Source organism: Ambystoma mexicanum, chromosome 2p (assembly GCF_040938575.1).
Source record: "Ambystoma mexicanum isolate Mex_15411 chromosome 2p, UKY_AmexF1_1, whole genome shotgun sequence".
Classification (NCBI taxonomy): Eukaryota; Metazoa; Chordata; class Amphibia; order Caudata; family Ambystomatidae; genus Ambystoma; species Ambystoma mexicanum.
In genome coordinates, this window is record NC_090923.1 from 43,394,460 (window position 1) to 43,416,580 (window position 22,121).

Genomic DNA, 22,121 nt, shown 5'->3' on the forward strand with positions numbered 1-22,121 from the left:
GTCCGCGCGTCTACAAATTCAACCGTGGTGCGCTTTTGACATCTTGATACAACTAGTTAAGGTAATTGGTTTTGGTGGCAATATGGCCATCTTCAATATATATCAGAATCCGGTAAAACTCACTATGAACATGTTTCTTAGAGAATTGTCGTACATGTTTGAACTAGTATTACAATCTCCCGATATCACTGCCACGCTTCTAGTTGGTGACATTAACCTTGACTGTCTCAATCCTAGATCTGAGGCTGCTGCACAGGAAGCTACCATGTGGTCCATCTTTATGCCTAATAACAACTTCAACATGGTTAACGGGCTGTGCCTGGTGATCTGCCCGCCACTACCACCTGGCGACGTGACTCAAGTGTCAGCACAATTGATTACATTTATGCGGATCTACTTATTCCAAAACATCACCGGCTTGGTAATCACCCCACAGACACACAGTGATCACAAGTTCCTATCTCTACATTTTTAAGACCATGTGTCAATGCACCTTCCTATACTAAAAGGTTGCATTCTCAACTGATTATCAATCAATCCTGTAATCGTATTTCGTGGTCTCTTAGCAAGCTTTGGTCACTAGAACAGTCACTTATTCCATCCTTGTTGAACAACTCCAACATTGAAAATACAGATATGCTACAACAGTTCCATAATAACATCATAATCTCTAAACAGAAGCCTCTGACTCACCTACATTCCTTTGACAAAGAATTACACCATAGAAGGATGTGTTACAGGAAAGAGTGAAAAACCTTGCTTATTTCATCTTCCCCTTCACGGTTTGATGCTGCCAAGCTGGCAAAAACTCGTTATACGAACTGGATACGTGCCTACCGAGCACACCTATTTCAGAAAGATAGCGAGCTTATGCTCAACACCTTGGCTATCAAAAATTCAACGAGCATCTGGAAATTGCTAAAACATAAAAATGGCAATCATCAACGGGATGCACAAGCTAACGGTGTACAAGCAGCGCAATGGATACTTCTCTTCTCTAATTTATATAATGATTCAGCATTTGTCCAGTTTGAATATCAAATGCAATCAGTTTCTAAGTGGTCCCTCAATTGTGACCTAGATTCTATCATTAACTATATCAAATTGGCTAAAAACTCCAGAGCTGCAGGTCCCGATGGTATTAGCAACATAATGCTAAAGAATAATCTACACCATTGGGCCCACATTTTATTTCTTTCGTTTCAAAATAGTTTACGTACGAAAAAGTTACCATTGTCTTGGCACTCTTCCATCTTGGTCCCCATTTATAAAAAAGGGGATCGTGCTTTACCCGAGAACTACCGACCCATAGCGCTTCTTGATTCACTGAGTAAAATATTTGCGAAATTCCTACTGCTTGAATTTTCTGCATGGATGCTCACTCACTTCCATCGCAATCCTTTTCAAACAGGGTTTGTAGCCGGTATGGGTACTGTAGTCAATTTGTTTCTGCTAAATGCCATCAAATCACAGTGTCATGTGCAAAAACAGCAGGTTTACTTTGCATTTGTGGACTTGCATTCTGCCTTTGACTCAATTTCAAGAGTCAAACTCATGACTAAACTCACAAATGACCATTGCCCAGCCACGATCAGTGACCTTATTTATCATTTTACTCTTCAACTTCTGTTCAAGTCAGATTAACTCTGAATGGTTTACTTTTGCAGCCTATTCCAACTACACGTGGCCTTAAACAAGGCTGTTTATTGGCTTCAGCCATCTTTAATTATTACATACATGACATCAAATTTGCTTTTGAATCTACTCAATCTGACTCACCGAAAATCAATGGTTCTCCCATTAAAGCGCTGTTTTACGCTGATGACATTGTTCTAATTTCAAAAACTCCTAGTGGCCTACAGAAATTACTGGCTGCCCTTGATTATTATGTGGCAGAGAATGAACTAAGAATCAACACTACAAAGACTCAAGTGTTGATGTTTAATACCCATCAAGGTGTTCATACTCGAAAACATTGGTCTATTGGACATAATGTTAAATTGTCTATGGTATGCTTGTATACTTATCTGGGAGTTATCTTTGAAGCTTCCTTAAAGTCAATGAAACAAATGGCTCTGATTGACGTTAAACTTCTCACTGCCATTTCTCAGGCGCGCGTCCTCCTCACTAAATTTGGAAAATTTTCCATAGTCCCGGCTATAACGTTTTGGCAGATGAAAGTCATTCCTACCATCCTATATGGGTTGGAAGCAGGTCCTCCTCTGTCATCAATCATTCTTGATAAATGGGAAGCCGAATTCTGGAGGAGTGTGCTGCATTTACCTCAGAGTATCCCCATTTCGTGGCTACGCTATGAATTGGGTCTTACATCATTGTCATCGTTCCTTGATTGGAAGCAATGCTCATTTCTTAGAAAATGCCTGATGTCTTCGCGGTCAGACAATTTACTCAAGGTACTCTGCACTTACATATTCACTACAGACTATTCATTCGTCCAAAGATGGCTATTGTCAGTTTACAAGATCTTGGCACAGGCCGAAATTATAATTGAAGTTTTAATACACAATCTCGACAAGGCCAAATTAAAGCTTCTTCAGTCTTCATGGATTTTGAACCATCAGAAATGTTTCACATATAAACATGGTACTAGTCATCGCTTTCCTCCTCATAAAAGAGGTTCCCCATAAAGCTTTCGAAAGCTCCTTCATCCAAGTATAGAAACTCAATTTTGCGTTTTCGCTTGCAAATTTGGGAAACCAGAGATCTCCTATGCATGCGTAAACTAATTCTTCCCATTCAAAACATTTGTCGGTTTTGTCAATCAATTGAGTTTCCTGAAACTTTGGCTCACTTAGTCACACAATGTACTAAACTAAATTGGCTAAGATAATTACATTTCCACAAGTATTGTTCGGGTTTTGCTATGCTTGAACCAAATGTTTGCTGGAATCACATTTTTGGCTCGACCACCCTGGGAGTCCAAGTAGCTACCATACATTTTTTAACCTCACTAAAATTGGATCAAGCAGAAACTATTTGAGTCACAATTCATAAGCACATAGGTTTTTGAAGCATGTTAGTGCACCAAGAACGTACTGGCTTCATGATTAATGTTCGTTGTGAAACTGCTAGTTTTAATTTGACAGCTTTTTGGATATGTTTTCAAGAATGTTAATTTTTGGCTGTACTTATGTTTTAAGTCTTTTTTATGTCATGTTTTAGATGAGTTGGTTGATATGTATATTGAAAAGTTCTAAAAATCAACTAAATCAATAAAAAAATAAAAAAAGAAGCAAGAGACTTTGCATGAGAAGAGACTTGGGCACAGAAGACCCTGATAAGGAACTGTAAACCTGTACCAGAAAAGCCCAGGAGTGTGCTGTGCTCCAGAATCCCACCTTGCCCGTGCTAAAAACGTAGGGAAGAGAGACCCCAGCCATAACATCCTGACTTATCATTTTGTGAACACTTCTTTCTTTTCTTGTGAACATTAGCCCACACTCTTTTGTAGCATAGCGGTAAGGATTGGCAATATTATTTTAGTATAGGTCCTTTTTCTTTGACTGGACTCCACTAGGACGGTAATATTATTGTTATTATTTGATGGTCGTAGCTTGCTGCTATCTTAGATTTAGGTTTAGATTAGGCATTTATCCCACCCATTTTACAGTTTAATAAACACCCTTGATCTGTGATCACTTGTGTCTGTGTCTTACTTTGATACCATGCCTTCCTTACACTATACGCTGTGGCTGTGGGTTCAGGCATGCTGGCTTGTAATGGTGGTCTATACCATCTGGCATTGTAGGGAGACAACATTGGCTTATTACGCGGAGGATCTGTCGATCTCTGTGCTGGTGGGAGATTGAGGTGCAGAGATTCTGCAGTGCTAAGGGCCCCAACCCTACATGATAGCTTGGGACTCTCATTGGTTTTCTGCGCAGGGGCCACCTGCTGGGAGCCCAGAAACTCACCCGGTGGATGAGGCTTGGGAGAGGGAAGTGGTTAGGAGCCATTGACCATATGGTCAGTAGAGGGAGTGATAGGATCATGGGTGGCAAATATGGCTTTATCTAGAGAGACAGGGGCGGTGGTTGGGTACAGTAAGAACCGTAGTAGGGTTGTCATTCATTGCGCTAGGAGAGCGTGCGCAAGCTGATGCATCGCCCATGGGCAGACTGCAAGTGATTTCAATCCGGCACACACCCAAGTCAAGCCCGGCATGTAGTGCACAATTGGAACCCTTATTTATTTTTGGCTATAAGTTCAATATTCTGAACGATATACCACTCATATCACGCCCTTCTCCTGGAACCTCCCCGGTCACACTGAACCAGGAATCAGGCTGGTTTGCAAAGGTAAATATTTATTTATGTATTTAAAATGTAATCGCAATATATTTTAATAGGTAACAATCGCCAATGGGGTGACAGAACACTGAATAATATCTTTAATACACTGGGAATCAAGGAATGAGCATAAAACAAATGCGGCACAGAAAATAATACTTTTGGTTTGGTTTGGTATAGATGGCACTATGGTTACAAGTTCCCCCTGCAACACCCCTCAACCCCCCCAATAGGCAATGTAAAGAGATGGGAGGAGAGAGTAGGTATTCAGGAATAGCACAAATCAAACAGAATATCAGTCCCACCTTCCGCCTTCAAACGCAAGAGAAAAACGGAATTGACTTTTCAGCTGTCAGAATGGCTTTAAAATTGTTTTTAGAATTGACTGGGCAAAACACCAAATATGGTCAAAAATACTTAAATGGTATGGGAGCCGCTTTGAATAAGTGCAAACAATCACAAGCAATGATTTGATCAGCAGAAAACATTTGAAATCTTAAAGTCCAAGTTGGAAACACATTAAAGCTATTTCCCACGTGTAAAAACCTTTCAGAATTGTAATTCGCAGCAAAGTTTTCCTTGCACGATTTTCGCAATAACGGGAGAATCGCACTATTTTGCAATGCGGTTTTGGGTTCTATGGATAGCTACAGATGTTGGGTACAAGTAGGAGTTTCTATCGCAAAAACTGAGGGAGTTATAGAGGTTTTAGTAAAGGTTGTTTTTGTAAATTAAGCGCGAGAATGTTAAACAGAAATGCACTTTGAAAATGAAAGATGGGTTTGCTTACACTAGATTATGACTATGAAAAAGAGAATGTCACATGTGAATTTCCACAGTTACGTGGCTAGCGTAACCCTTCACGTGTGATACTCTAGTTTCCATTCTGGGATTTACTTTTCTTACTCAAAATCACCAATGACTTATGATTTTATAAAACGAATGAGAGAAATCAGTGCAGGAAAAGGTTCTGACAATACTATGATTGTGAATTAAAAGATAGGATGGGTTAAGATTGGGATAAGACTATGCAGAGATATTAGGGTCACTTTTCTTCCTATTAATACTTACAAAATAAGTTATTAAATTGTACCGTCAGTTCTGGTCATGGATTGGATCTGGCCTAGGAAGAACAGCACCTCAGGCACAGGATTGGATCAGCTAGGCCGGTCACTGGTTTTGCACAGGATCTGTCCTCCTTGTTTGTGGATATTTCAATCAGCTGGATACAAAGTTCCTCAGGCAAGCCTAGTGGTAGCAAGCCAGAGAATTTCAGGATACAGGTTCAGAAGGCCTTCTCACACCACACAGCGCTTCACTGAGTGGAGAGAATAAATTGGAGAATTTGAGCCTTGCTGAAATCAATAGTTCCCTATTGCTGGCAAGAGTTTTGGCATCTGGATCTGGAAGGATGTTAAAGCTGGATGTAGAATGCCGGATCAGAGTGCTTCACCGGAATCAGGAAAGTGAGTGGATCTGTGAGTCCCTATGTGTTGTCAGCTGTCTCTATGCTTTAAAATGACATCACACAGTGGGTGTATGGGCTGGCTTAGCTAAGCCTGCCCCTGTGTCTTGGATTGGACCAAAACTTCATCTCCACCTTGCATTTGAATGATTGGATCAGGGCCGGATGATGTCACATTTTATCGTTTGCTTTACAGTCCTCGGAGACCTCACTTTAGTCACTGGTCTCAAAATTGGATTTCATACTAACTACACATTTCTACATTGGTCACCTTTATACAAATAACACAAAGATGCCATATTTTATGTAGCATCTGTTCCTCCAAATCCTGTAGCTGTGGGATCTTGTTTCGACTTTTCACAATTTCCAAACTTTATGCAACTTTCCACAAATGTGTGTGTTTAACATAGGGATGTGTGCGTACATTTTCACAATTCTAACATTAATACATTTCGCATAAAACCACATGTATTGCCATGTCTGTCCAGAACATGTCATACGGTTTTGCTGCCTCTTAAAACGTGCAGCCAAAAATTAGATTCACAACTCTGTCCTTGGTATATTTTTTCCTTTTGGATGACAAGTTATGAGTCTTTTAAGAATTGTTATTTGTTCATGTTTAGCATGTTTAGATGGCCCGCCCCTTTTTGTCTCCCCGCAGTTCAGGGGCATCCCTCTCCTTGTTTGTTCCTTCCAGGAGCCATTTACGACCACCTTCACACCTCCAGTTTCCTGGGCTGAAGCTCAGTCATTGCTCCTTCTCTTTCTATAGACAAGTGTCTGGGCTAACCCGCAATTAACATCTCCCAGTGAGTTTCTGCTGAGAGGATATCCCTCCCCCCAGTTCTTGCAGCTCAGCCAGGCTAATGAACTTTTTAAATCCAGCAAAAACCAAATTTGTTGCATCAAACATAAATACATTTACTTCCTTAGCCTTAACTCTGTGGGATAAAAAGCAACTGAGATCTATATTCTTTTTAGCAAAAAAATCCTTTTTATGTTTGCTAATCGAGCAGACTTTTTAGTTTTAGATCCCTTTTAAAGTTTCATCAGTAACTCATCTGACAGCTGTCATTCAGGTAGCCCAGGGTACTGCGCCCAGATTCTGACAGAGGCTGTCAGTTTATAGACAATCCAGTTTGTCTGATGAATGTTTTGCTCCTCACATTAGAACTTTGTATGTTCGCAATGCTTCATTAGATTACATGAATTTTAGCGCCAGGCAAGATTTTGAATGTTGAGAACTGTTGTGTTATAGGCATTTTGGAGTTTTTGGCAACAAAGCAATTGTCATTTGTAGGCACTTTTTGGAGTTTCACTTGCAAAGTGCTGATTCTCTCTGCACCCTGTTTGCTGGTCATGGAGCCCCCTGGCACATTTTCTGCAGAGTGGGCTCTATTCCACCACACATGCACCATGGGTGGCTGGTTGTGCATCCATCTTTTTGTGTGCTTGAACGCGGTTTTTGGTGGTTTTTGGTACGCACAAGGGTTTTGCCACCATTGTTGTAGTTTCTTTCATCATAACTGGCAGGGTGATGCCGCATAGCATAGTGGAGTGGGTCAATACATCCCACAAGACAGGGGACAACGGCCCTAGTAGTTGGTGTTTGAATGGTGGCGGCTTCGCCTGTCGTCTCCTGAGGCCTGTATTAAAATTCTGTGCGACTTACAATCCGTATCTAGCGGCGGTGAGGCTGAGGGGAGACCGCCCTGGTGCCGTGTGGTTGTCATAGCAGCGGCGGCCATATTCAAATGGTGCTGGCACTCTGAACAATGTAATGAAAGCCCAGTAGGGCTTACCTTAAGCAGAGCAGCATCTAGCAGGTGGGCACTGCAGCAGATGTTCTTTAGTGTTACTCATTTTAACTCAGTGTCCGCTATACACTTCAGTAGTATATCAGGATTTAAAAAAATATATTTTATAAAGTTGAAACCTGCCTTCTTGCTTTTCAAATATGCTTTTAAAAACAAAAAATATATATTTGTTGCTTATGGAACACTCATCCTGGTTTTCTTCTTCCTTCAAATAGGTCACAACAAGCAAGAAACTTGGAAAACAGTGAAATGTTTATAAAAGATTTTGTTTATAAAAACAGAATTGGGTCTCGGGAGAGATTTCTTGCTCATCACAGTCACTCCCAACTTAGAGCCTCTTACCGTGGGGAAAATATATTACAGGCTCTGAAGACAATTCACTAAAAAGGACTGCAATTATTAATGATTTTGAAGAAACATCTGGTTTGTATGACCAATCACTCCCAATCTATAAGGAGGTTGTCTGTCTCCAACCCATATAGCACTGTCCCACTAGAGGGTGTGTGTGAGGGGGTTGACCCAATGCATAATGTGAATATGCAGCATTCTGCGCTGTGGCGATAAGTAACTGCATATGGGAATATTCACGCAGGAGGTACAAACTCCAAGAGAGTCTATATAAATGTACTGCATGGGACACAACCTCCTCTGTAAAGGGTAACACACGCCTTAATGAGAGGCTAGCAACCTTCAGTACTAATGGCCCTCTAATGGTAGAGCACTGACTCTATACTGGAGGGAAGGTGAACAGACAGAGGAGAGGAAATTGGCTTCCACTCTAAAGTAGAGACTGGGTATCTTCATGCATTGAGATTTGTAGAACCAACTTATCAAATATTATCAAAGGCACTGGTCTGCCACATTAAGGATGAAAAAGGTGCTCGACACCAGCTTTGGACTCAATGCTTCAGAATCAATAGCACACCTGCTGTGATGCTAGTCATCCACTGTTGATGTTCCAGTGGCAGCTGCCATTAATTAACGCCCGGAATACAACAGGCACAAGACTAGAAACTGTGCTATGGACATAGAAAGGTTAAAAGCACCAACGTACTTCTATTTTCAGACTTGCCTGCTCTGACTGAGGATGGAGGTTGATTCTTGTTATTTACGCGTGTAAATATTTACCTGACCTGGTGAGGTCAACCGAGGGAATCAGATCATGATATACATATTTTGAATTTGACAAGGAGCTCCTTACAAAGAAATCACTATTTAAAAATAACATCCTCACAATGGAGGAACTTCTGGAATTTTCTGAATGTGAAGCTACTTTCAGTGAAACAGATCATATGTGGCAACAACAGAGATTTCACACCGAAGAGAAAGAACATACAGGTTCTGAATGTGACAAGACTTTTAAAGAAACAAGTAATCCATTGAAACATCAGGGAAATCATACTGGGGTGAAAGCATATGCATGCTCTGAATGTGATAAGGCTTTCAAACAAAGGGGAGCTCTAATTAAACATCAGAGAAATCATACTGGGGAGAAACCATATGCATGTTCTGAATGTGATAAGGCTTTCAAGCAAAGGGGGGTTCTGATTGAACATCAGAGAATTCACACTGGGGAGAGACCATATGCGTGTTCTGAATGTGAGAAGGCTTTCAAGCAAAAGGGCGATCTAATTATACATCAGCGAACTCACACTGGGGAGAGACCATATGCATGTTCTGCATGTGATAAGGCTTTCAAGCAAAAGGGAGCTCTAATTAAACATCAGCGAAATCACACTGGCGAGAAACCATATGTATGTTCTGAATGTGATAAGGCTTTCAAGCAAAAGAGATCTCTAATTATACATCAGAGAAATCACACTGGGGTGAGACCATGTGTATGTTCTGAATGTGATAAGGCTTTCAAAGAAAAGAAAGGTCTAATTAGACATCAGAGAATTCATACTGGAGTGAAACCATATGTATGTTCTGAATGTGATAAGGCTTTCAAGCAAAGGGGAGCTCTAATGATACATCAGAGAATTCATACGGGGGAGAAACCATATGCATGTTCTGCATGTGCTAAGGCTTTCAAGCAAAGGATAGCTCTAATTATACATCAGAGGAATCACACTGGGGAGAAACCATATGCATGTTCTGAATGTGACAAGTCTTTCACAGAGAAGAGTAGTCTACTGGTACATCAGAGAACTCACACTGGTGAGAAACCATATGCGTGTTCTGAATGTGAGAAGGCTTTCAAGCAAAAGGGCGATCTAATTATACATCAGAAAAATCACACTGGGGAGAGACCATATGCATGTTCTGAATGTGATAAGGCTTTCAGGCGAAAGGGAGAGCTAATTATACATCAGCGAAATCATACTGGGGTGAAACCATATACATGCCCTGAATGTGACCAGGCTTTCAAGGAAAAGAGAGGTCTAATTATACATCATCGAAGTCACACTGGAGAGAGACCATATGCATGTTCTGAATGTGACCAGGCTTTCAAGGAAAAAAGAGGTCTAATTATACATCATCGAAGTCACACTGGAGAGAGACCATATGCATGTTCTGAATGTGATAAGGCTTTCAAGCAAAAGGGCGATCTAATTATACATCAGCGAAATCACACTGGGGTGAAACCATATGCATGTCCTGAATGTGATGAGGCTTTCACAGTGAAGAGTCATCTATTGGTACATCAGCGAAATCACACTGGTGAGAAACCATATGCATGTCCTGAATGTGGTAAGGCTTTCAAGGAAAAGAGAGGCCTAATTATACATCAGAGAATTCATACTGGGGGGGAAACCATATGCATGTCCTGAATGTGATCAGGCTTTCAAGGAAAAGAGAGGTGTAATTATACATCAGAGAATTCATACTGGGGGGGAAACCATATGCTTGTCCTGAATGTGATGAGGCTTTCAAGGTGAAGAGTACTCTGGCTACATCTGAGAAATCACAATGTGGAGAAACCATATGCATGTTCTAAATGTGATCAGTCTTTCCAAGCAAGAGTGAACTATTGCCACACCAGAGAAATGACACTGGAGGGAAAACGTATATATGTTCTGAATGTGATCAGGCTTTCATGCAAAAGGTTGAAATAGTGCTACACCGGAGAAATTAAACTGAGGGAACCTATATACGTTTCCTCAATGTCATAAGGCTTTCAAGCAAAGTGTTCAACTTGTGATACACTAGAAAAATCAGTCTGGGGAGATGCCATGTGCGTGTTCTGAATGTGATAGGGCTATCAAGCAAAAGAGTGACCTAATAGTACATCACAAAAATAGTGCATCACAAAAATCACACATGGGGAGGTTTTATAAAATGTCATACGTTTGTGCCATGGGAAGCACCAGAGGTGCAAAACATGTGCATTTGTATGTTTAGTGCGCACCAGACCCAAGGGTACCAGGGTGCAGGGGAATCCTGATAACTTGCAGCTTGGGTTACACAGTAATATACAAGTACAAATGATGGTGTGCAGAACAAAAAATACAAGTAAAGTAAGGCATATATAGAACAATAAGACATTATACCGTGCACAGTAAATTTACAAACATAGTTTACAGACGTACATTTGTGGTAAAGGCATAAATCAAAGTGGTGTTAAGGTGGCTATTTACACAAATAGTAGGCCTGGTTCTGTTTTAGTCAGTCACCAATCGTGAGTTGTTTGTAATAACTGATAAATTGTAGGATCATATTTTTTGCTTATAAACATTTTGAAAAACATCTTCGTTGGTGAGGGATCATTTAATTATAAACACATGATCAAATACATTATTGAGCTTGTACCAAATGTAATATAGAGACCAGGACTTTAAATAGCACAGACCAAATAACACACACTTTTGTTTGAACTTGCATAGCATCCTTCTCTACTTGACCTGGCCATTTCTAGACCAGACTCTGGGGAGATTTATTATATCTCACTCACTGCCAATGGAGTATGTTTAAGATCCCTAGTATTCCTGGTTCAGAGACTACAGCACTATTGTCTGCCTGCTAACAAAGACCTCAACATAGAAATCCCCTTTCACTGGTTCTCCATTTTCTCCATGTTCTGCTGTTAGATAAGGAAAGTACTTCTTGTGATCTGTCATCATTCCCTCTAACGCTGTCCTACCATTCCTGAGAAATATGGTAACCCACTATTTTCCACACTAGCAACATTAGTTCCCATTCTGCCTGGTTCATGGTCACCCCATGTCACAAATGCAATAGAGTGGATGGAAGAGCCTCTTCCTTGCAGGCCCCATTGCTCTGGAATTCAGTCAGACAATTGAACATTAGTGAAAGCACATTGGCCCTGACAGCAAAAAGAATGCATTCTAAAGCCCAAGTACGCCTAACCTATTGAGACATGGGTAACAGCATAAGTGTCATAAATTACAACCTAGATCGCACTGTAATAGTACACCCAGCAAATGATACAGTTGTAAAGGATACAGGGTGCAAGCCGTTCAGGAATATGTTGGAATGGTCTGCGGTAGGACGGCGTCCTATCAATATGAGACCTTCCAACTGATGTCGATCTCTGGCTGTAACAACCAGACAGCCAGAGGGAGTAATCAGTGGAAAGGGTGTGGAGAAACAACAATTAGTCAGACTGCAAAAAAAATAACACTACATTAGTGTCTAACCAATGCTAAACAGCAAGATATGGGCGAATTCAACAACAAACTAACCTGCAAAGCAGTCCCAGGTAAGTCTTCATAGGAACACCAGGTAATCCATGAGGAACACAACGACAGGGTTAGGGTAGTTAGTAAAGGAAGCTAAATCCGAACGGCATTTAGTGTCGAGTTGGTGCACTACAGGATAGCGTCCCAGAAGTCTGGTGCACTTGATCCAAGAGTAAGGAATGGATTAAGTAGGTGTTCAAAAATGGTGGTAAAAGGAATTGTTGTTCAGGGTCTCAGATGAATGAGGAGTAACGTTGAGTGCCCTTGATGATGAAGACAGAATTCCAGCAATCACAGGTGGGTCGAGCATGAGGAGGGATAAGCAGAGAGGAATTCTAGATCCCTGTTGATAATGCCCTTATACCAACAGAAAAAAAACACTTATGTAATATAGAGGTACCCGCTATAACAGGGAGCCACCAGCTCTGTGGCCGTGCTGATTGAGATCAATACTCAGGTTATCAGGGAATAGACAAGAGCAAAGCCAGCTAGAAAGATGAGTCGAGAAGCTCTGCAGCCTTGCTGATAGGAATCAGCATGCGGAATAACAGACTTGAAAGGTAGCGGAACCCGCTGTGACCGGGAACCGACAACTCCTTGGGCCTGCTGACAGGAAAGCACATTGGAGTCGGTCCGAGTATGAGCGGAACTCCGATCAGATAAGCAAGAAAAAAGATAACGCTATGATGAAACAAAGCAGTAACAAGTGACAAGGAAACAGCTTTGGAACGCCAAGAAACGACGATCAGACGTAGCGAGCGTATTCAGGCGCCCTGCTAAATACATGTCCAGGTCACATGACCGCTCGCGTATCACGTGATTACACACGTGATTGAAATCGGGAACGCTTCCTAGGCAGAGACCCCAACAGCCGCCACCTAGTGTAGAATATTCTCGCTGTTCGATTTGCAGTGCGGAAAGGCAGTGCGACAGCCCTGGGTGAGATTCTAGCAGAAGCCAGCAAACAAGGCAAGTGAGGACTGGCAGGCATGACAGTAAGCGACAGTATAAAATTCAAGGTTTCATAAAAAGTCTGCCGATTAATTAACCATGTTAGCAACATTCTTTTAAATTGCCTGTCAGGATTCAAATATGTAAAGTGTCTAATGCTTTTAGCCAGGATAATGTTCCAACCAGGATTTCCTAAAACAACATTGGAATAATAATGTTCAATCATAAAAATCATAGGATGCTGTTAGGAAGGAGGAGTCTATTAGTGAATACTATAGGCCTCATTACGAGGTTGGTGATAACCTGCCATTGCTACCGGCGGGTTGCCGCTGACCTCGTAACACCGTGCTACTGGGAGATTACAAGTGGCAGCGGACCGGAATGTCGGGTGGCGGAAACAGTAAGTGCATAATCCTGTGGAGTCCCATTGGACTCCATGGGAATGGGGAAACTGAACCACCAGCACAGTTGTTAAAACAATACCAGTAGGGGCCAGAATTTCCGGCAAGTCAGACCTGCCAGCGGATCCATGGCCCCTACCGGCTTTGTCAGAGTATGGCAGTCCAGAAAGGGTGTCGGTACGTTGCTACCCACACCCTTGTTTCCGGACCGCCGTACTCGTAATGAGGCCCATATATTGTTGCATTCTGTTACACCACCCTTTTCCTAATTAATCAAGATGTAAATATGTAATTTATCATGGCAAAATTAAAAGCCACGTTTTCAGTTTTGTAGGCTGCTAAGACGGGCTACCAATGTTAGGCGCGATTTAAAAAAAAAAGGATCTTATCAATTTTCTCCTTGGAGTCCTATACCTCAGGCAAAGTAGCATATAATGAAGCTCAGTCTCTAACATCTATACAGTGGGGACATTGATATGTCGATGTCAAACCCCAATAGTGAATTTGCGAAGCCAAGGGTAGGTTTTCACATCTGAATCTGATAAATGGTGCCTTCTCTAGGGCGGGTCCGGAATAAACCATGTAGTGCTCATAGCCAATGAAAGATTTACAATCCCTATACAGGCCTAGCAAAGGAGCACTCTGTGCCAGGGTAATAGCAACATCCTGCGTCTTCTGTTGGATTGCATGCGTTAGGGTGTGTCTATCCTTTAAGGTGATGTTGTGTGGGTTTGTCCAAAATTAGTTACAACATAGATTAATTAGAGGATTTCTCACATGCTTGCACCAAGGCAGGCCCCCAGTCCCGAAACATCCTGCAGAGCCTCTCCGCACTTCCCCAGGGAAGGAGAACTCCAAATTGTGATCCAATGGAACAGAGGTCTGTAAGCTACCAACCTTCCAATGTATCTGATTCCTGTCTCTTCATATAGCATGATTCATGGTGTACCCTCTGGAAGTTTCAGAATGTTTTTTAGCAAAGAATTGTCAGTCATTTCTAGTGTGTAGTCCTGACGTGGCCCCACGTGGTGTCATGCCTGGGGCTTATAAATGTGAAATATAAGCCTAAGGAGTCCCACCCCCCATGTGCTCTCAAGACTTTTATGATAGTCGATCTTTATCTGCCTAATGTGAGGTTGGCTTTCTCGACCTTCATCAGCCAATTCCCTTGGTCCGTAAGCCTAAAACCCAGGTAGTCAATAGATGTGACCGGATCGATGAAGGTTTCCTCAATCTGAATCTTCACATGCTTACTTGTAGATGGCATAAAGATCATGGACTTTGAGTTGGAACTATTAAGGGTCAATCCATTGGCATCTCAAAAGTTCTGGAATATATCTACTTCTTTGCGCAATCCAGATGGAGTCAGGGAAGATGAGCACCGCATCAGCAATGCACTTTGTAGGGTAGTGTGAGAGCACTCATTGAGTTCTTTATTCGAGGAACAATTCATCAGAATTGTCCCTGGACACCTAGTATGATAGCAACCTCGTCTGTCTCCTCCTCCCTCCCCTTACTGGTTTTTTCCTTCCCAACCCCCCTCCAGCACTATCTGAAATGTTGTCAGGCCTAATATGATAGTCGCTTGTTTTGTTCATCCCCTACCTTTCTGCACCCCTCTCCCTCACCTGTTTTTTTTCCGGCTCTACCAGAAATGTCGTCAGGCCTAGTACGGTAGTCGCCGGTCTGTTTCCATTTCCTTCCCACTCTCCTCCTCCCTTCCTTATCTATGTCTTAGCTCTTGCTTTATCTGAAATGTCATTAGGCCGAGTACGGTAGTTAATTTCACATCCTTACTGTTCATGGCCTGTAAGAATGTCATTGTTTTTTCCCTCCCTCGCCTAGAAGCGCTTTGAAACACATTGTGTATAGGCGCTATATAAATAAACTATCATATCACATATCATATCATGAGCATTTGTGCATGTGTATTAAGTGTGCACATCCATATCAATAGCTGTATATAGTTATATCATATATTGTGCATGTTTTGAAAAGGAATGGATGGTAGGAGGTTTGACAGTAACTTCCTATATATTACATGACCTTATAAATCAGTCCTGCGTGGATGAGGGAGGGTTGCTAGCCCACTGCTGGTGTTTGACTACTCTCTCTTTTGATGCAAAGTGATGAGTATATGACTTTCACTACCTCTATTTCTACCACAGCCCCTTTTGGGAGGTTCCAGCACACTCCATTTGGGGTGGGGTAAAGGCTCTGTTTTGTACAGGTGATACAAATGACACCATTTGGTGTCCCTGGGTAGGCTTGCACAGTTTAAACCACAATCCTATGCCCTAATATATTCTCCCTAGTTAGTTATATTTTATTTTTGTTTTGTTTTATTGGTGTATTAAGGCCATCCATGCCCATGTCCTCTTATACAATAATTAAAAGGTCCTAAAAAGTTCTAAAATATTTCAACATATTATAATTTACAGCTGAAAAAAGGAAATAGAAGAGGAAAGTGGGATTTAAACAGCCACATTCCAGTAAAAAAAAAGCCTCTCGTCAGCCACATTAGCAAACCAACATTAACCTCCCTCTCCATGACCTTAAATCAGTGCTAGCCCACCAGGGGTATTCCATTAAGGAATTTTATCATTGCAAAAACTGCCGAGTGGCTTTCTCCCTTCAAGAGCTACCAATTATCGACCCCCAATGTTGGTGTGGATGTAATTATATGACCCAAAAAGAGAGAACGCCGGTCTGTCCTGCCTTCACATGCAGTCAATAGATGCGTTAATGATTCCGGTTCTGCAGCTTTTAACCAGAATCTACAGGACCACAAACCCTCCCCCATCTGCTAGCCCACTAAGAGTTTGCACGTTGGATACAAATGTAAGCGCATTCTCCAAAAGCACCTTAAACTACTGGACCAGGGAACATCTTCAAATATTCAGCACCTCCTTTAAAGACTTGCATTCTCCCTAGTTAGTTACTGAAGAGGGGATAAGGAGGTTGCTACAGGTCTGGGGATACAAAGAATTCTTAAAGTTTTTATGGCATACTCTAGTGAAGAGGCGCAGGTGGACAGGAGAGACAAATAAACTCTCCTCACACTAAATTGGTATCAAAACTCGGACACCTGAGGAAAGTCACAGGGAGAACAAGCAGCTGAGATCCTTGCTGCTACGATACCAGAAATTGTTTCCAAAACTGTGCTGGAAAAGTGGGAGGGGCTTAGAGGGATTTTTAAAGACTCTAACTTGGGTAATCTAGCTGTTGGGTAAAAGATGGGCAGAGATTGGTTCCTGTAGTCAGATGAGCGCTGCAGCCAATGGAAGGGGTTTGTGGAGACAGAACCACCAGGACCACAATATAAAAGGAGACAGGTGGAAAGGTAGGAGTTGCTGGGCTCTGGTCAGAGGGTCGTCTGAAGGTGGACCGAGAGACCAGGTGGAGGCAGATGGAGGAGCGGAGTGCTGTAGAGTTGGTGGCAGAATATGAGGCGAGCACAGGTGAGGCATTCGTGGGGAGAGCGGTACCAACTGTAGATAAGGGGGCACTGTTTAAAAGAGGAATGAAAGATGAGAAAGAGAGAGTGAGAAATGTTGGGGAAGTCAAGAGAAAGTAAGAGAGTGTGTATGTTTGGAGGGGTGAAGAGGGGGTTGAAGGTAGTATTAAGAGATGGGAATAATGAGTGCGGTATGAGTGTGGTAAGGCATGCATGAAGAGGGGTGTAGTGAGAGGTAAGAAGAGGGGTGAAGTTAGTGGTGTGGTGAGAGTAGTAGTACAGACAGGAGAGTAGTAGTGTGAAGAGGGAAGTGTAGTAATAGTGCAGTGAGGGGAGAATAGAGTAGTAGACGGTTAACAATGAAAGATAAAGTAAGAGTGCTGTTTCCCAATATCACAAGGGTCGATGCTGAAAAGTTGGGATTTTATTCTCAACCTGTTGAAAGTCTTATATTGGCAAAACCATCATGCCTCAGGGAGAAAGGGTATCTTTTGTCTGACATTACGAATGAAAGAGAAGCAGAGGTGTGTGGGGAAGTGAGTAGTGGTAGACCGGAGCCTATTCCATGGAAACCTCTGGTTATTAATGTCAAATCAGATGCTCAATTGACTGGTGGGATGGTTGCGGGTTCATCTAATGCGTGTTCAGTAACATATGACTAGTTGCACATTATTAACTCACTACATGAGCAAAATGTGGCCAAAAGGGGGGTCATACTGAGATAAGCTGATAAGGTTGGTATCGTGGAATATGCATGGTTTTGCCCATCTTTGGGTGAAATTGGAAATTTGATGAAGTTGGCTGATTTGATTTGTCTTCAGGAGACCCTTATGCTTAATACCCCGGTGTAGGACAGGTTTACCGTATTATTAGAGCCTGAAAGAAAGGTGGTCAGAAGTAGACCATTTGGGGGGCTAATTTGTGCTTGGCGCTTAAACTCGGGTTCAAAGGTGGAAAAGTTGATGTTGGGGAGACCTGACAATTGGGGGTGAAAATGACATGGTGGGCGACAGCTGCAACCACATGGAGTCTCTTGACAGTGCTAAATGTATACTTTAATCCGGCCTCGTCAGACTAGATGGGTTCTTGGTCTATCATGCTCAAAGTGTTGGAAATTGCCCATGCATGAAAACGAGTATGTGTGGTCATCATGGGCGACTTCAACGCCGAATGTCTAGATGACGTATACTATGATCAATGCATTGTTAGGCAATGCTCTGATAGTGCGAGGAAAAGAGGTAGGGTGGTTCGGTCACTGCGAGATGCTTGTGATTTGAAAGTCTTAAATGGTCGCACTAAGGGCGATGTTCCACCTAAATGCACTTTACGCTGTGATTGTTCCACCATAGATGACGTTTTTATCTCAGCAGATAATGAAAGCAGTTTTAAGTCCTTGTAGTGGAGAGCGATACAGGAAGTGATCATGGAATTAACTGGAATGAATCTCACTGCACCAATTCTTGATTCGTGCATCCAGTTGGAAATTAGACCTCAGGATCACGCGGTAATATGGCATCCCAAATTAGTGGCTAGATTTAATGCCAAGGTGGTCCAATGTCTGAGCAAGGATGTTTTTTTGAATATGTCTCTTCTGGCTTTTGTCCCTTGTGTCCAGCACTTATTGCAGCAGTTAACTATGGTGAAATATATAAATAAAACAGTGCTGGTTCAGAATATACACACAAGTTCAACGAGTTTTTTTTTTGGAAAAAGGGAGCTGAGAAGAGATGTTAGAAAAGCGGCAAGATTGGTAACTCTGTCATACTTAAAAATAATGAAATTTAAGTAAGCATATACAAATTGGTTGAAATGGTTTAGGTATCTATTGTATTAAAGGGCTGCTGAGTGTATGTTGTCTGCTGCTATTTCTAAGGACTCCGATGGCTTTTGGAGGTTAATTAGGGGCAATATGGAGGTCACTGCAAATGAAGCTGCTCTCTGGGGCCCAATGGAAGGTACACTACGTAAAGCTCTATTCTATCGCGGATTCCATGCCGGGTGCCTTGTTAAGTAGCAATCTAATGGTGGGGCAGCATTTGTGGTCCCTTCTTATTGACTTGGAGAGGGTTGTGATGACCATCAGAAAGGCCAAAAAATGAAAAGCCACGGGATCTGATGGGCTTTCAAATGTTACTTGGAAATCTGCACCGTTGTTGTGGGCTAGAGTTCTGTTGCAGCTTTTTCAGAATATTCTGTGAGCTCATGAATTCCCTGCATCCTAGCGGGATTCCACTGTGGTTGTAATTTTTAAAAAGAGAATTACTGCCCTATATTTCTTTTGGATGCACCTTATTACATCTTTTCCAGGTTCATATTGTGGTCCCTTGAGGACAGGGCAGAGGCCTCATGCATGTTTGACGTTAACCATTCTGGCTTCAGAAAAGGTACTAATACATCATTGAATTGTTTGCTGATTCACCCGTTGGCTAAATAGGTGACTGTGGCCAAACGTCGCTTGTGCCTGGCATTTTTTGGCCGTCTCAAAGACATGTGACTGTGATGATCGCCTTTGTTTGTGCAAGATGGGAAGGGTTTCCCAGAGCCGTTGGTTGAGATCTTGTAGCACTTGCATGAAGGCACCGAGATTAAGAGTTAGGCTTGACTAAAGAGGCTCTTATTCAGACTGGGTTGACGTGAAGCAAGGCCTGCGTCAAGGATGTGTGGTGGCCCCGTTTTTGTTAAATCTTTATATATCAGAAACTGGGGCTGCGCTATTGAATGTTGGGGGTAATCCGCTGAGACTTGATACTTTAAAAATACACTACCTCCTATACGTCAATGATTTGGTTTTGGTAGACTATACCCCGGTTGGTCTGCAACGATCTTTGAGAGCAGTGGGGGAATTCTTTGATGACCTAGATCTTCATATGAATGTCCTGAAATCTAAGGTTCTGGTTTTGAATCAATTGAAGGGGAGGTCAGGTAGGAATAAATTAATCTGGCGATTAATGAAGAGAAAATGGAGGTGGTGGATACGTTCAGGTATCTAGCGGAGTTAATTAAGACCAAGTTGTCTGGGGCTTTTGCTTATCAGGACCTTAAATCAGACAATTGTGCCTTGGATAATCCATGGTGTGGTGACCTGGGAAGATGACCTGGATTGTTTGATGGTTGAATTGGTATTTGGAAACGTGTTTTGTCCCTCCCAATGGGGACTCCTTTTCCAGCAGTTTGCCATAATTATCTCGTTGCACTCAAGGGCTACTTGGTGCAGACTGCAGTTAATATGATGTATAATACTTCCTCTGCCAAAACTACTCTTTGTACAACTGAATGTCATGCGGATGCAAGGTGGTTGTAGCCCAGCCCTCTCAAGGATTGGGTGAACCGCTCTTTTAGGGTGTTAAAATTCAACTGTTTGACTTTAAACGATTTGGAGCGGTACTCTTGCAAGGTGAAGAAGAGACTGTTTGAAAGTGACTGTATTACTAATAGAGAGCAGCTGGGGGACTATAAGATATTTTACCATTTTACGATGGATATAAAGCAGTATAATGTTCCCCTGTCATATGTTATCAGACACTGTTCAAAGAAAAAGAGAGTTTTCTGGCTGCGTGTAAAATTGAATCTGCTTGATACTAATGATGTTATGAGTGCGTAGAATAACATTGCAAGACCGGATTGGCTATGCCGTTTCTGTATTGTAAAAAGGGAAACGGTTTCATCAAATGGCCAAATGCACCCACTTTGTAATGCTCGTAATACTGCTTCTTTTACCAAAACCCCTTTTTTCACTTGGGAAATAATATGCTTATAGACCCAAATGATTGCCTTCCAATTGCTGCAATACATTGTTTGAATAATATATTAGGATGATGGCCTGTTTTAATTGAAAAAGTGATGAATTGATAAATGTCAGGTTTTATTTATGGCTAGTGATAATGTATTTATGTGTGTATTTTGTATTGTTATTTCTTAGGGTATTTTAATGTTTTAATGCTGATTTGATTGTTGCTTTTTACATTGTTCATGTGTGTATTTTGTTGTTTGCTGTAACTATCACACAATAAAGTATTAGAGCAAGAAAAGGTGAAAGCAGTAGTAGTGTGGATCGGGTGGTTGAGAGAGAGAGAGAGAGAGAGTAGCAAGGAGTACGATCAGAGGATGGCAATAGATAGTTGAGAGAGTCACATCAGAGCGATAAAGAAGGAAGTGTCATGGAACAGTGCGGAGGAGTCGGAGGAGACGACAGGGACTGGTAGAAAGACATAGGGAGAGTAACATCAGAGCGTAGAATGATAAGACACAGTGAGACCCGAGTGTCTGGAAGGCACAAGCCACAAATTGTGCAGCTTAGAGTAGGTATTCACTAGATTGTTCCCAGAGGGAGATTTAGATACATAAGGCATTTGCATTTAGTCCACCATATCAAGGTAATACAAGGTAGTATTTCAATCACATCACTCACCCTGGTGGTGTTGTGATCTTGTGCAAGATTTCTTATACTCACCCTGATCTTATAGAATTTGCCTTATTCTCTCCCTGGTGGTGGTTGGATCTTGTGAAAGATAATATATAATTGGTTATTTATAACACGCTTAATACCAAGAGGTTTCAACCTGTGTTACTCTGCGTCGTCTTGCTTACAAGGCGATCTCGTTGCCCCTGAGCTATCCTCTGAGACTAATATCCCTTATACTCTCGGTTGTGATCTTGTAGAAAATTTCTTATGCTCTCCCTGACAGTGTGGTGATCTTGTGGAAGATTCCTTTTTTTAATAACCTTTTATTTTATCAAAAAAACAAATAAACACCACTTGTATTTGTTGTGAAAATGTGCTCTTCTGAATATGCTTACACATGGACATTACTTACTATCATCGCTCCTGGTTCAGCATAGTAACGTAAATGCACCCGTTACTGTCATTTATGGTGGTAGAGGACTGTAGCTGTGTGCCTTCTCTAGCTCCCATTCAGGTGTTCCCGGTATGCATAGTGTCAAACAACCTCTGTGTTAATGCATTCCCGGCTTCTATTTCCTCACCCCCCCATGCCTTCCCTTCTGCAGCGCCCTTTGCCATACTACTGTCTCTGCCAATGACCAGCTTCTTAGATCTACCCACCAGGCCTCTATGATT

At 41.9% G+C, this 22,121-nt stretch overlaps 1 protein-coding gene across 1 annotated transcript in view; it reads left to right on the top strand.

Moving 5' to 3' along the window:
* Nucleotides 1-21,818, top strand: part of LOC138566177 (zinc finger protein 84-like) — a 55,736-nt gene extending 33,918 nt beyond the window's left edge. Inside the window, exon 2 of the mRNA XM_069643212.1 lies at nt 7,808-21,818. Within this exon, the coding sequence (XP_069499313.1) occupies nt 8,828-10,366 (1,539 nt within the window). The 5' untranslated portion in view covers nt 7,808-8,827 and the 3' untranslated portion in view covers nt 10,367-21,818. The remainder of the gene's footprint in view (nt 1-7,807) is intronic.
* The last annotated feature ends 303 nt before the right edge of the window (nt 21,819-22,121 follow it).